The following is a 14,968-nucleotide window of genomic DNA, read 5'->3' as shown; positions in this document are numbered from 1 at the left end:
TGGGTACCCCCTGCAGCAAGAGCATGGTGATGCCTCCTGGAAGCCTGGGGACCGCGTGCCCAGGACCAAGCCAAGGCACAGAGCCCAGGCCTCACCCTGGGAGCCCCAAATAGAGCATGGCCCCCTGCCATCACCTCCAGCCACCACAGGACCGCCAGCACTCACCCTCCTCTCCCTCCCATGCTCCGCTCCATGCACAAGCACATTTCTCTTTTTCATATTTTTTTGTTCTTGTATTTATTTTCCTCCTCTTTCCCATTCCCCCTGTAACGCCGAGCAGGGCTGCTGATTACAAAAGAGGCAGCTTGACTCCAGCAATAGGTCTTCTTCACTAATCCTCACTGTCACGGAAACTCCAGCTGCTGCAGGAATAAGAGGCTCAATCCATATTTGCCAGCTCTAATATGAAATCTGTCAGGGCCCAAATTAATGAGTTCCAAATTCCTTACATCACGATAACAGGTTAAGACTGGTCAATTAATTACACAAATCCTCCCCGACTCGTCGTGCGTTTTCGGGCGGGATTGTGCCTTACATAATGTGGTGACACAAGGACCCCGGCCCCCCCGGTGCCATGGGGAGGCTCCGGGGGGCTGAGGGGGTGCCTGGTGCCATGTGGACCTCCCCAAAACCGCTCCTGTTGGGACAGGACCCGACATGATGCCGTGAATAGATATGTGCAGGGGTAATGAAATAGGGTACAGTGAAATACGTAGGAAGAATGACGTAATATTTCACAGAAATTTCACAGGATTATAGGGAGTGGAAGGGGCCTTGAAAGATCATCTAGGCCAAGCCCCCTGCCAGAGTGGGAACAGCTAGATTGGGTCACAGAAATAACAATGAAAGGATAGAAAATAACACAAAGTAAAATAGAATATTATAATAATATAAAAGTAAAATAAAATAATGTAAAATAAGATAAATAAGTTAAATAATGTAAAATTATGTAAAATATAACGAAATAAAATGAAATTAAATGTAATACAAAATAAAATATAACAAAATAATATAAAATGAAATAAAATATAAAACAAAATAAAAACAACAAAGAGAAAGAAAAAAGAAAAAAAGAAAAGAAAAGAAAAGAAAAGAAAAGAAAAGAAAAGAAAAGAAAAGAAAAGAAAAGAAAAGAAAAGAAAGAAAAAAAGAAAAAAGAAAAATAAAAGAAAAAGGGAAAAGGAAATTAAAAAAAAAAAAAAGCGAAAAAGAAAAAAAATGGGGAAAAACGGAGAAAAGGGAAAAAAAAAAAAAAAAGAGGAAAAGAAAATAAAAACGGGGAGAAAAAAAAAAAAAAAAGAAAGAAAGAAAAAGGGGAAAAAAAATAACAAAATCCGATCAGATGGCGGCGGGGCTCCGCAGCACACCGCAGCCCGCGGCCCCGCTCAGGGAGCGCGCATTGCGCGCGCGGCCCCGCCCCGCCCTTGCCGCTCCCGCTGCCCCACAGCGCCCCCTGGCGGCGCGGGGCGGGGCGGCGCGGGGCGGGGCGGGGCCCGGCGTCTCCGCCCCCTCCCTCCGTGCCCGCGCAGAGGCGCCCTCCCCGCGGTTGCCAGGGGCAGCGGTTGCCACGGGTGACGGGAGCGGGGCCGCGCTCCCCGCCTGCCCCCCTCCCCCCGGGGGGCCGCGGGCACGCGCGCGGGGGGGGCACGCGGGGACACGGGGCGGGGCGGGACCAGGTAAGGGCGGGACGCGGGCATGGGGGGGGGGGGGGAGGACGGCCCGGGGCGCTGCCTGCCGGGGTCGTGCTCGTCCCCATTTTTGGTGCGTCCCCCGGTGTTTTTTTCTTTTTTTTTTTTTCCTTTTTACCCTTTTTTCTTTTTTTTTTTTTTTCCTCCCCATTTTCCCCCTTCTCCCCTTTTCCTTTTTTTTCCCTCCTAATTTTCCCCTTTCTCCGTTTTTTCCCCTTTTCCCATTTTTTTATCCCCCTTTTTTATTCCTTTTTTCCTCTTTTATCTCCTTTCTCTTTCCCTCCTTTTTTCCCTTTTCCTCTTTTATACTTTTCCCCTTTTCTCCCTTCCCCCTATTTTTTTCCTTTTTCCCCCCTTTCTCACTTCCCTCCCTTTTCACCTCTTTTCCCCCTTTTCCCTACTTTTTCCTCCCTTTTATTCCCTCTTCTCTTCCCTTTTCCCCATTCCCCTCTTCCCTTTTCCTTTTTTTACTCTTTCCCCCCAATTTTTACTTTTTTTTTTTTTTTTTTACTTTTCCTCTTTTTTCCTTTCTCCTTTCTTTCTTCTCCCCCTTCCCCCCCCCCCCCCCCTTTTTTTTTTTTTAATTTATTTTTCCTCTCTTTCCCTTTTTTTTCCTTTTCCCCCTTTTTCTTTATCCTGGGGGGGGGGGGAGATTTCATCCCAGGCAGAGAGGTTTTATCCCAGGGCAGCACAGAGCAGCAGAGGAGCTGAAGGAGCCGCGAGGTCCAGCCGATCTGAGCCATGCCCTGGCTCTGTCATCGTCTCTTCCCCCGAGCACTGGGGCCTTCTGCAGAGAGAACCAGCTTGGGACTGGAAATCCTGATTTACATTTGGGGCAGCACTGTGAAAGCCACCGGGGAGAAACCCTCTGAAGTGACACCTCCACTAATCCTCATCCTTCAGCTACAAAGAAACACCCACGGCTTTATTCCATTCACCCCGAACATGCTGGCTTTATCTATAGAGATACAGATATAGGTATCTATATCCTATATTTTGACACATCACAACTGCTGGGTACCTCTATCGTTTAAATACCATACCGAAAATAACTGCAACATATCACACGTCAAAAATAAAAGAACCTTGGGCACAAAGCATTGCCGTGTTACATAGTAGGATTTAAGAGTATAAACTTCCTTAATGCTTACAAAACGCCACCCTCTTTCAATTAGGATTTTCTTTCCCTAGGACGGTTTCACATCTTCCTAGAGAGCGTATTTCATGTCCCCAAATAAGTAACAGGTTGCTTAATACTAGCTCATAATATCCTGAAGTTACACGTTACACAATTTGATAGCATACGTGACTGGAGTTATTTTTATTTCACCAAGAAAAGACAAAAAAAATAATTAAAAACAAGCAACCAAAGACAACTTACTACGTATGTACACATCACAAAAATAGTTGAAGTGTAATTACACAGGGTAAGTCATGAAGAGAATGGGATATTCATTTTAAAAAAAAAAAAAAGGAAACCTTAATGACAGGTTTAGACACAGGATAAAAATAGTAACATGATTTAATGAAATAAAACTTTCAAGAAATCATCACATAAAATGAGAATATAACATGTACGCATGAGATAAAGCACAGCGTTTGAGTGCAATCACTTGAGTACAGAATTACTGCCATTCAGTGAACTTGACAACAGCAATGAGACGAAACCAGCAAACCAGAGCTCAGCCTGTCTGAAAAAAATAGCAGGAAATAGCATTATTCAAAACTAAGGAATAAGAATCAAAATAACACTGGTGTTTTCCTAAAATCAAAGCGCATGATGGTGTTGAAAAGTCACCACATCACTCAAGTCACAGAAGACACTGAATGTTTTATATTTAAATTGTAAATTTATAATGCATATAAATGTTCCCAATTAAGATGTCCTAAAGCATTTATGTGCCCTTACATGCAGTTGATGCAAAAATAAATACGAGAACATAGAATGCTTTTCCTTCCCCTTTAAAAGGAGAAATTCCAGCACTACTAGCTACACAAACAACATCCAAAAGATAAATATTTAAACAAATTTATGTCAAAGGCAGGAAGAAAGTTCTGCTACAGTACTCTCGTTTTTGAGCAGTGACAAAGGAAATAACAGAATAACAACAGAGCTATTAGAAAACAAATATTTATTTCAGAAACATCTCCATTTGGAAAACACATGCCAGCACACAAACACAGACCAACTCCTAGAATGGCACAAAAATAGCCCCAAAGGCTGGCCAGTCCTTGCGTTTCTGCAATGTGTGTCAGATACTGGGGACGTGGTAGCAGGGCAGCATTGTAAAGTGCATCGTTTAGCTCCATCTTTTAAAACAAAATAATCATTAAAAATTTTTTAAAATAAAATAAAAAACACTACCCAAGTCCTGTGTTAAATAAAAGCATTAATATATTTCTCAGATACAATTCCAGGTTTTGGTTTTTACATTTTCCCCATCTTTTAAATAAATTTTCTAAACGATTTTTTTCTAGTAATTTACCACCTTAAAAAAAAAAAAATAATTGAGCAATCAAACCATCTCCGTGTGGCAGTAATAGCAATTTTTAAGCTACTTTTAGTGATAACTTGTTGCTTTAATTAAATGTTATCCCTTTTGCATTAAAATAGCTTTGCTGCTAACTCGCACACAAGCTGAGATGGTGAATAGATACATTTGTGCAATTCAATAAGACTAAGCAAAAAGAAACAGGGGTATTTATCTTACGAAAGTGCTACCATCAACAGAAAACAGTGGCTTAAAGCAGTTACCTAAGAGATGTTATCCTCAGGCTACTAAAACGTGTTTCTAAAATTACACAAATTCCCAGCTGGATGCTTTAAAAAACCATGCCCACACATGCCTAGGCTACCCTTTATTAGGTGGCCATTTATTAATCTATTGTTGTTGTAATTCACGGGCTTAAAACGTTCCTTCTTTGAAAGTATCCACAGATTTCTAAAAAAACGTATGTATTTCTTAAAAAATATACGGATTTCCATTTTTAGGCTGGGTGCTGAAGTATACGGGAGCTGCGCTGGGGCGGCCGGATCCCCTAGCTCTTTTTAATAGCAGTTAAATGTCAAATATAAATACAACACCACGGCGAAACATACTCCTTTGACAGAGCCCGGGACAAGACACTGCACAGCTGCTGTTAACAATAAAGAACAAAACTGACGTTTAATCAAAATAAGCGTTGGTGGTTGCAACGTTGTGCTCGAGCCTGCCTTTTGTTTGTGGGGGGAAAAAAAAAAATCAGCATCACAACGTGCTAACTACAGCGACAATGCAAGCAGCAGCTCCAGTTATTCCCAAGGACTGGAGGCCCACGTTTATGCAGCACGTTACAGCTGCACGAGGATCATCATCATCATCTCGGGGTGGCAGAGAGCCTCCATCTGAGCCGCAGAACTACAACATCCCTCCTGACATCTTCATGGAGGTGCCCGGAGTTAAAGTGCGTTGGGCGGAACCCTGGCCCTCGTGTAGCCAGTGGAAAATTCAGCCGCTGGTCTTAATGGACTTCATCCAAGATTTTTCACTGGGAATGAGTACCCGTGATTTCCCTGGGAACAGAGAATCTTCAGCAACCCCAGAAATGATGTCATTTTTATTAACATTTCCAACTTCTAAGCAACCGTACTCAAGAATTTTGGCCTTCAGTTCTCATACGCGATAAAACTAGGCTTTCCATAAACATTACAGAAAGACCCGAGGAAGATATATTTATATCTCAAATTGTCAGCAGCATATAGTTTGTACAAATGTTGTTTTGCTGATGTTGCTGAGCTACTTGAAAAAGTTAATACCTTGTGGGGTATGTAATTTCATCACCAATGTCAAATGACTTCTAAAGATGAAACTTCTCTGTTGCAAATTACAAAAAGATGCTTTGAATATATTTGATAGGACCAACTTTCAAGCTGAGGAATTAAGTTATCTTTATTTTTCCAGATCTAAGACATGCACTCACTATGAGAAATATTTTCACAGCCATGTCAGTCAATGGAACATGACTGACCCAATATTGAGATTTTAACAGTTACAGAAAACTAAATGTAATAGGTAAACACGTAGACCTGAATCGACGCACATAATAAATCAAAGGAATAACATCAAGGTCTGTTTGGAAAATTCTCTAAGGACATATGGTTGTATTGGCAACGAGTCCTTTAGGTACGTGTTACTAATAAGTTGCATTTACGTGGCATACGTAACTTGGAAATACATCAGAAACTACTCTGTGCTGTCCTTGGGATAGGAATACAGAAATGATTTTTCATGATTCTTCAGAAGCTGGGTTTGCTTTACATCCACAAGAAATGCTGTCATCACTAGGTCCAAGCCCGGAGGATGAACTGCAGAAAAGGGGAGAGGGAAAAAAAAAAAAAAAGAAAAAAAAGGAGGAAATTGGTTTTCACAACACACTCAAAGCCTGAGTAACAGAGGAGAACTTTAATTATCTCCAGTCACAAAGAGAGACAGGAAATTTGGACTTTTAATTAGCCATTTGGAGTGCAGTTGGATATTTTTTTTAGCAAGATAATTTAAACGCGAATAATTCAAGTCTGACTAAATGAAATTCACATAATCAGAATGCAGATAATTGAATTTCTACTGCATTCATTAATTCAGTGTGGAGGTGTGTGTGAAGACTTCTATGATGAGCTGTCACAGCTCAATAAAATCTCAGTCAATTAATTTTTTCATTATCTTAGTATTACATCAACAAAAAAGTGAAGCATGCGCGTGTGTATGTATATATAATCTCAGAAAGTAAGGAAATACAGAAATCACCTCTCCAAATCAGAATCTGCATCATTTTTCCCTTTTTTTCCCTCTTCATCTTCTATAGGAAAACGTCTGTTCAAAGAGGCAAACTTATGAATCGCATCAGCAACAGAATATTTGGTCTGTCCACATACACAAGCTTCCATATCTTCTGGGCTTAGCTGAGTCTGTAGGAAGAGGTGAAGCCTACTGTCTGAAAGCAATAATGCATTCTGTAGAATCCTGGAAAAAAAAAAAAAGAAAAAGAAAAGCAAAATGTTTTTATAGAGATACACACACGCATTCTGAAGCATTTTACCAGTATAAATTCTAACTGATGTCGTACTGTTAAGTTTTTATATGAATCCTAAATCAGTTGCAGAAGGTAATGAACATATTAAAATGATTAGGTGTGTGTTACTTGCTTACTACATTATTTGGAGTTTTAGGTGAGTAAAAACACGAGGCTAATAGTTAAGCACATCTGCTATAAGAATAACTTCAAGGACATTTCTCCCATTTAACCATCTGTTATTACCACATGGATCAATTAATGATTTTTAGGCAGTTGGAGGTATATACTCTTATGAAAATTTGCTCTCTGATTGATAACTGTCTATATACATTTTGAAATGGCTAAGCTTTTCTTTTTTCTTTGGTGGGGGAAAGAAGCGTGCACAGAGAGAGGACTTCAGACACACTCAGTGCCAGGATTTTGAAATACCTGTAAACAACAGAGCTGACACTCGCCAAAATCTGTTTACACTTTTACAGATACACACGTTTAAGCTAGAGTGAAAATGCTGATACTGAACGATATTTTAAATGCACCTATAAACTGTTTTCAGGGAACCTTGAATACTATTTCATTCTAGCTATGCTTTTCAAAAGTCCATTTTCGTATTTGGTTTATATATATTCCAAGCCAAGTCTTCAAATACATTTAGCACAGAGCATTTAAATACAGTACGAGTGAAGAAAGTACAACACATTCCAGTAACACAGAAAGTTGTAGAGGTACTTTTACAAGGAGTGAAAACTGCAGATCATTATCACTATTTTGAAAAAAAAAAATAAAAAAAAAAATGCCACCTTCCTGCAGCATTTATCTACCAAAGGAATTATTCAATACATATATCCCAGAATATATAACAAGAGACTTTTTGCTTGCGTGTACATGTAATTTTTTTTATTTGTATGACTAAAAGTCATCAGAGCCTATAACCATGCCAAATAATTCTCCATGAAAATTACTTAAATATCTTTAAGCAAACCATAACTATTAGAGTCATTATTTACCTATTTCTACCCACTTAGGTTACAAGTAGTTACCCAAAAAAAGTCATCACACCATGCAAGAGGAAACAAGAAATGACATTAATGCAAGAAGTAGTAAAAGCAGTAAGAAATTGTGCATTTGATAGGTACTCCAACTAAAATGAAATGTATAACTGATTAGTTCCTTCTATCAAAAAAGATTAATGATGTGCTTGGACTGTAACATTTTAAAATACAAATACATTCTGAAATCCGGGCTCTAAAGTAGCCAACATTACAACAACATTTAATTAATATACTAAAAAATGTCTGACTTTATCTAAGCCTATAAAATTCTGTCAAATCAAAATAAATAATAAGAGATATCTAACTGAAAATGTAGGATATTTCTGTACTCACATTTGCCTAGGAAAACACACACGCACTCCCAGCCAAATAATTCAAACTTTGTTATCTTCCAATGAGTCTAATGATTTACCAGGTGCGTGTAAAATTCAGTCTCAGAAGGACCAGATTTTGCTAAAACTCGAACACATTTTCATACCACCTTAGTCTTTTTAATCCTATATAAAGTCTCGCAATTTTACTTTAAAATAAATATAGCAAATAGAGTATACCTCCGTGAAATCAATGCATGCAGTGTTTAAATACACTGAAAAACTTCTTAGCAGTCAAAGAAGCAACCAAACGCTGAGTAAAAATGATCCAAAGCACAGAATTTACAAGTCTACACACCTTGACAGCAACAGCCTCATGAATAGTTTGGAAAGTCATCATTCACTGGCCACTAAGAGAGGATCTCAGCCTTGACTCTTGATAAACATAAATTCCCAAAGACGACAAACATTGCGACAAAAAGTAAAAGACAAAATAACCATCCCACACAATAAATCCATGCTTATAGTTTATGCTCTTGCAGGAGTAAATTTTCTCCTCCCTCTCTTCCTCCTCTTAAAAAAAAAAAAAGAAAAAAAAGAATAAAAAAATAACATCTTGGAGCTTACTCTGGAGTAACTATGAGTTACTAGTTTTCCCAGGCTTGGGAGCACAGTGAGGGGATGCACATTGCTGCAATTCTAACATTTGCGTGTCTAATACAAAGTAACAGAGCAAAAGCCAAGATATTAAATTCTGCCCATGGCATTCAGTTTCACAGATTTTCCTCTTCCTCTACCTTCAGAAGTTTCCTGCCAACCAGCAAAAAGACGAGTAACTAACTGCTCATGAGATTACACCACACTTACAGCTTTGTTGCTGCTTGAAATGTATTTTATTTTCTTTATAAAATAATGGGTAATCTTTAAAATTGATTTTAGATGGTTTGAGGCATTACACCAGAGAAGTAATGAGCACTAATGTCAATGATATTGGACACAAATTCATTTTAGCTTTATTTCATGTCCAGTACAATTCTGCTAAGCCTTGAACTGCTAAAGCCGTGTTATTAACTCAGCAGTAACCTAACACAGGGAACAGCAAACAAAAGTGATAAGAGTACAGACTGATCAGGACCTCAAGGCTACCGTCCTTTTTCTGCAGCTATAATTCAATTTCCAATTTTACTTTACATTGGACTCATTATTTCACAGTCATTTTCTTCTCTGCTTCACAGTGCCATCTGGAGGTGGAAAGAGTGAAGGGAAACCGAGGGGATGAAATTAAATGTGCACAAGGCTAATCCCACATGCACATTTTGGGGGCGGGCTGGAGGATACCAAACATACAAAGCATTCTGCAATGCATTTAAAGCCCTCCTGCAAGCAAATATACCCACACCTTTCACCCAGTCACATACCCTTGAAACATTTCTTCCTTCTTTTAATTAAAAAATAACTTCTGCTTCCCCCCCTCACCTGAACCAACAGGTTGGATCGCTTTTTAATTGCATCCTTCAAGCTATCAACATGAAAAATAAATGCTGTGCTATCCGTAAGGGTTACATTTTCCTGTTGGATATGCTCCCGTTGCAAGGAAACGACCACACGTTTGTCACCAGATGCTGTGGTGGCATTAAGTGCTGGTACAGCAGTCGCCCTTCAGGGCCTTCGCTGTCCCAGGGACACGTTGTGGGAGCTGGTGGGAAAAGCAGGTTTGGCTCCAAGGCCTTCAAAATGAAGAAGGCAGGAGGAAAGGCTGAATGCCCTGATGTTAATACTCCGATACACGTGTGTGGTGTGAACGCAACCAGTAGCAGAGTGTTTCTCGAGCAGTTTTACTGCAGCGGGTGTCAGTGCCGAGCCGCCGTTGCAGCGAGTCGCGTCACTTCTCCCCGCAGCCGTGCTGATGCAGGAGTCACGGCTCCCTCTGCTAACTCCTACAGGCTGCCTGGCCGCGTTCAAGGGAACAGCAGACTTTCTATGCATGCCTAGAATAAGAATGCAAGGCTAAATCCTGCAAGTCTTTATCACATCAGTAGTCATTACTTGTCAGAGATCTCACTCCTCTCTGCCAGATTGCTCGCATGCATAATCACTGCTTATGTGATTAAGGGGGCTGCAGGATAAGGCTTTACATTTGAATTACAGATAATAAAATCATTTTTTATTCGTGGCCATGCGGATCTCTGTTTGTAAGCTTTCAGTAAACGCCCGTGATCTCTAGACCTTTAAAGAAGAAGGGCAGAAAATGCTACTTTCCAACCCGAAGAAATAATGTCATTTTTGAGGAAACGCCGGGCAGTACATGAGGAGCATTTCTCCTTCCCCATGTTACAACAGAGCATTTACAAAAGACAAAACATGTGCTTTGTCTTATTTGGACGGGGTCCAAAATCTGGTTTTCTTCAACATGATTTTATTAGGTATATTATACACTGCTCTGCTGGAGGAGAGCAACATATGGCCGAACAGTACAACTTAATCCTAACTAAAGATTTCCTGTATCTACTGTAACCTAATACAATGACAGATGCACACTTGTATGTGTGTGGAAGGTTAACACTCCGATTTTGTTTTCAACAAATTTACTCTGCCCATTTACATCATATCACGAGGGAAAGGGGAAAATAAAACTTGAGAGACAACAGATCACAGCCTGGGCTGTGGTGCCCTCTATTGAACATCCGCTCAGCCTCTCGCAGCGAGCGCAGGGCTCCGCAGTAAACAAAGCTTCATTTCCTCCTTTTAAAAAGCCTACTGTGTCTCCTCATTCATTTTTTATAACAGAGGAAATGTTACTGATAGCAAGCAACTGTGAAGCAACTGTTTAGGATCTGATAATGAATACATTTAGGAATTAACCGACACATGCCTGCAAAGCATTATTCACTTCAATGGATTTGCTTCCCTCGCCAGAGAGGAAATAGTTTCAAGGTTTTGCTCGGAACAGCTCCACTGGAAAGAGGCGGCCACCATCCACTGGAGGAAATCCTACCTGCCCCACGGCCACCAGTGCTGCTGCCTGTTCTGCGCTGACGAAGGAGCCTCTGAGGCCCTGGCAGGCTGGGATCCATCCTCCTCGGAGCCAGTCTCCCACTTTCCACATCTGCCTGTCCCCATGGGGACTTCTCAACACCTACACCAGCTTGTGCTTGCAGGACCGCAGGAAATCTAAATCCCAAAGTTAAACCTGTGCAGCTAAACAGGGCTGAAAGCAAACGGGATCTTACAGAACCCAGTATTATAAGGTAGTTTTAATTTTGACCTCCAGTTTAAGAATAAGCTTTTCCAGTGAATCTATCCTCAAATCCATGAGGATACCTACCAGAAAAAAACACACATAATTTTCCTTATTCTTACAAAGTAATTCATAATTGAAAATGGGCTGGCTGGCTTCCGTTAATGCAAATGGGTTTTTGAAATATTAAATTATGCCCAGACAAGAAGTAAGCCTTACAGCTCTTCATCATTCAGAGATAATAACCTATAAGACAAGCAGGTCCGACCCTGTATTTGTGTGGTAAAGCCAAACCAAAACTCAAAACCCACTTCCAGGCTTCACCAAACTCTAAGGCTTTGGTTTAGTTTCCAGCTGTCGGCATGCTCAGCATGAAGAAGCTACAAAAAGGCCCTTTCTAAGTGCCTCAGCGTGCTACCTAGTTCTGTGAAGGAGGACAAGAGGACTCTATAGCTGCCTACATACAGGTGATGTGAAGGTGCTCCCAGGATAAAAGACAGGAACTGACACTTCTGGCATGTGGCTACCATCCTGGCAGAGGCTGCAGCAACCTTCTCACACTGAGCAACAGGCAGGAACAGAAAGGGTTTAAAATCTGAACTCCATTGTCAGGTATGGCTTGGATCCTGATGCTCTCACAGTGTACTGAATATAGCTTGGGTTCCTGTATCACCTTGACAGATACACATAGGTTAGGATCCAATTTCTTCCTTCTGTCACAAAGAAATATCAGCAAAGGCTGTGAGCTTGTGCACGATGACTGCTGCCACTCTTGGGGGGAATGAGGCACTCAGCTTTGTGGTTCTGAGCAATACAACTGTGTCCTGGCTCCTTTCCCACTCTCTTCCCAATATACCAGGGAGGTCCTGCCTTCCCCTGTCGCTGCCACACCAGAGAACTTGTAGCATCCATACCTGGACTTCATGTAAAATCAAGTCTGTCTATATGTTTTTATATACACTTTTTTTTTCTTCTGCCTTTGCATAAGCTATATATATACACTCTCTATATAAACTGCCAATATGTAAAGGCAGAAGCAGTGGGATGGTGTCAGCAGTATTAGCTGGAGGAAGTCCAAAATCAGCAGTGATCACATGCAAGATTTAAAGACAACGTGCTCATCAATGAGTTCCACAAGAGAAAGAAATCACCACCTTTGCTTCAGACTTATTAAAGAAAAAAAAAAGCATCATGGCAGCCTAGTTCAGCCACTAAAAAGATGCCTTCTATAAATAGCAGTACATCAGACATGCCAGCCAGCAGAGGGCAATGGTACGGCACATAATTTGCCAAGCCAATTCATCACAACACAACTGTATCTCTGAAAATTCCTTCCAACTATTCCCCCGGGCTGAGAGAAAAGCCGACACCTTTCCAAATGGCATCCAAGTTCAAACATTTAAATCATCTCCTTACGACAGAGATGCCTCTTTTCTCACTCCTGGACTAAGAGCAGCAAGGTAACATGCTCAACGCGCTGTCATTTTCTCCTGTCAGTACCCATTTAAGACATAGACATCCACAAAATTGGAGAGTGATGATCTGTTTTTAGAGAATCTACCTCTGTGTCTTGTCTTCTGAAGCACTGACAGCAGCTGTAAATATTTCTGATGCTGCAGTATTGTCCCGTGTTAACAGATGAGCCTCTTTACTACTTTAATATGTGAGTGATTTTGAAAACACGCTGCTCTGTGGGGCAGCACACCTAAGGCTGTGTAAGCACAGCTAAAAATTGCTCAGACACAGGGACCTGAACTACCTGTGGTCTGACTGGCCATTAGTGCTCTCTCTCCTAGAAGCACCATCACTAGTTCACTGTTTTTCTCTTGTGAGGTGAAGAATAAACACTAATCCTTTTCTGCTTTCCTTTCCCCATCTTGTAAGTCCTCAACCAGTATGTAGTGACCATCCCTTTGGCACAGATCCTGTATATAACTGTACACAGAAATATTCCTGCAGCTTCCACAATGGCTAGCTCCTCCTGCCTTCAGTTATTGATCCTAAGGCATGCATGTTAGGCTAAATCATTTATCGTCTGTTATGGAAACCTATAATTATAACATACTGAGTGGAAAAACAGTGGTCCAGTATTCCCCCTGCCCCGTGACCACAAGGCCTAAAACCTACTTAAATGATTATTTTTTCCTTTGCTTACGCAGTTCTGATTCATAGAAACACTGATAATAAAAGAAGACGAATGTCTCTGTTCTGCTTTACCATGCCCTTAACCCAAACAGTGGCTAAAGACAACCTCCAAACTCGCTCATAGTTCCTGCTGTAGCAACTCTGAACAGATCTGCACTCATAGCAGCAGTGGCAGGATATCAAGAGAATGGCAGAGAAAGCAGAAGATTACACCGACAAGGTCTCTGCCACTGCATATGATAAAGGGGTTACAGCATTGCAGTACTAAAACTAACACTGTGCCTCCTTGTAACCCAAGTCAGAGGCTAGCTAAGACTGCACTGCTCCTTTACACTACCCCTTTACATAACCACACAGACGAATGATCTTATACAGACTGCAGCTGTAGTGAAAATTATCACAGCTGCTAGAGCTTGTTTATGTCAGTGGGACTGGTAAACACAGTAATTGGCATTATAGGAAGTGTACGTGTTAGGAGACCTCACTATAGAATTTACCCAAGCCCACAGTGTTTTAGCCCACAGGGTTCATTAGAAAGGTGTTCATTTTCCATGAATATCAAGATGGAAAGAAGTTTATTTCTTTTATAAGAACATCTAGCTCTTTCTTGGAAGCTATAAATAGACATCACTATGAAGGACCTTTCAACCTTAGTTCTGAATCAGAATTCAATATAAATCCAAACCTATTAATTTTAATCAGTCAATGAAACACAATGGAAAAGCCCAAGTTGAGGTTTCCGTGCAACCGGCAGAGCTGAAGGCATGTATGTGAAATATGACTTTGTGCAAATAAAGCAAAAAATAAAACCAAATGAGCTGCCTATCTAGACGACCACAAGGTGGCTCTCACGCACCGGAGATGAGTTATGTTCAATCGGAAAATTGATGACATCATAAAAATGCCAACATCTCTGCGATAAGCTGTACTTACTTTTCCAGGAATTCTTGCAGCCCCTGCCGACGATGGTCCACGTGATGCGGATTGTTCATATTGAAAAAGGGAGTTTTAGATGGCAATTCGGGTAACTGTCTTTATAAACAACAAGCAAACACACAGTTAAAACCAAAACCGAAACAGCAGAGAAAAACGCTGCAAGAAAATGCCAACCCCAAGCATTTGAAATTCATGAGCCATGTTCCAGAAGCTCAGGAAACTGAATTTGAGAATGTACGGTTAAGAAAAATGGGGGGCTTCTGACACAACTTGAAAGGAAAAATAACTCAGATTTTTCTGGTCCAGTTGTTAGGCCTGCAGACATGCCTGGTTAGGTCATTTATGGCCCTTGGAGAACCTAACCACATCCTAGGTACACTTGTGCTGTTGTTACTAGTCAGTTTAAGCAGAACAACCTCAGCTCAACATTGCCTAGGAGTCTGCCTTGCCCAGATTGTCCTTTCTGCTACCTGTACGTAGCAAAAGGAAAAACAGCAGCTCAGATCTGTTAGAAATTAAAACTGGGACTCACCAAACAAAGGCCATCAG

The 14,968-nt window shown here is 40.8% G+C and overlaps 1 protein-coding gene across 1 annotated transcript in view; it reads right to left on the bottom strand.

The window, feature by feature from the left end:
* Positions 1–3,955: 3,955 nt before the first annotated feature.
* The window catches only part of SNX10 (sorting nexin 10), a 37,548-nt gene continuing 26,535 nt past the window's right edge, over positions 3,956–14,968 (bottom strand). Inside the window, exons 5-7 of the mRNA XM_084282958.1 lie at positions 14,417–14,515; positions 6,473–6,688; positions 3,956–6,033 (exon numbers count right to left, since the gene is read on the bottom strand). Coding sequence (XP_084139084.1) covers positions 5,955–6,033; positions 6,473–6,688; positions 14,417–14,515 — 394 coding nt within the window. The 3' untranslated portion in view covers positions 3,956–5,954. The remainder of the gene's footprint in view (positions 6,034–6,472; positions 6,689–14,416; positions 14,516–14,968) is intronic.

This window comes from Netta rufina, assembly GCF_964035555.1.
Source record: "Netta rufina genome assembly, chromosome: 2".
In the NCBI taxonomy this organism is placed as follows: Eukaryota; Metazoa; Chordata; class Aves; order Anseriformes; family Anatidae; genus Netta; species Netta rufina.
The sequence above is the reverse complement of the archived record's forward strand: the minus strand, read 5'-3'. Positions and strand labels throughout refer to the sequence as shown.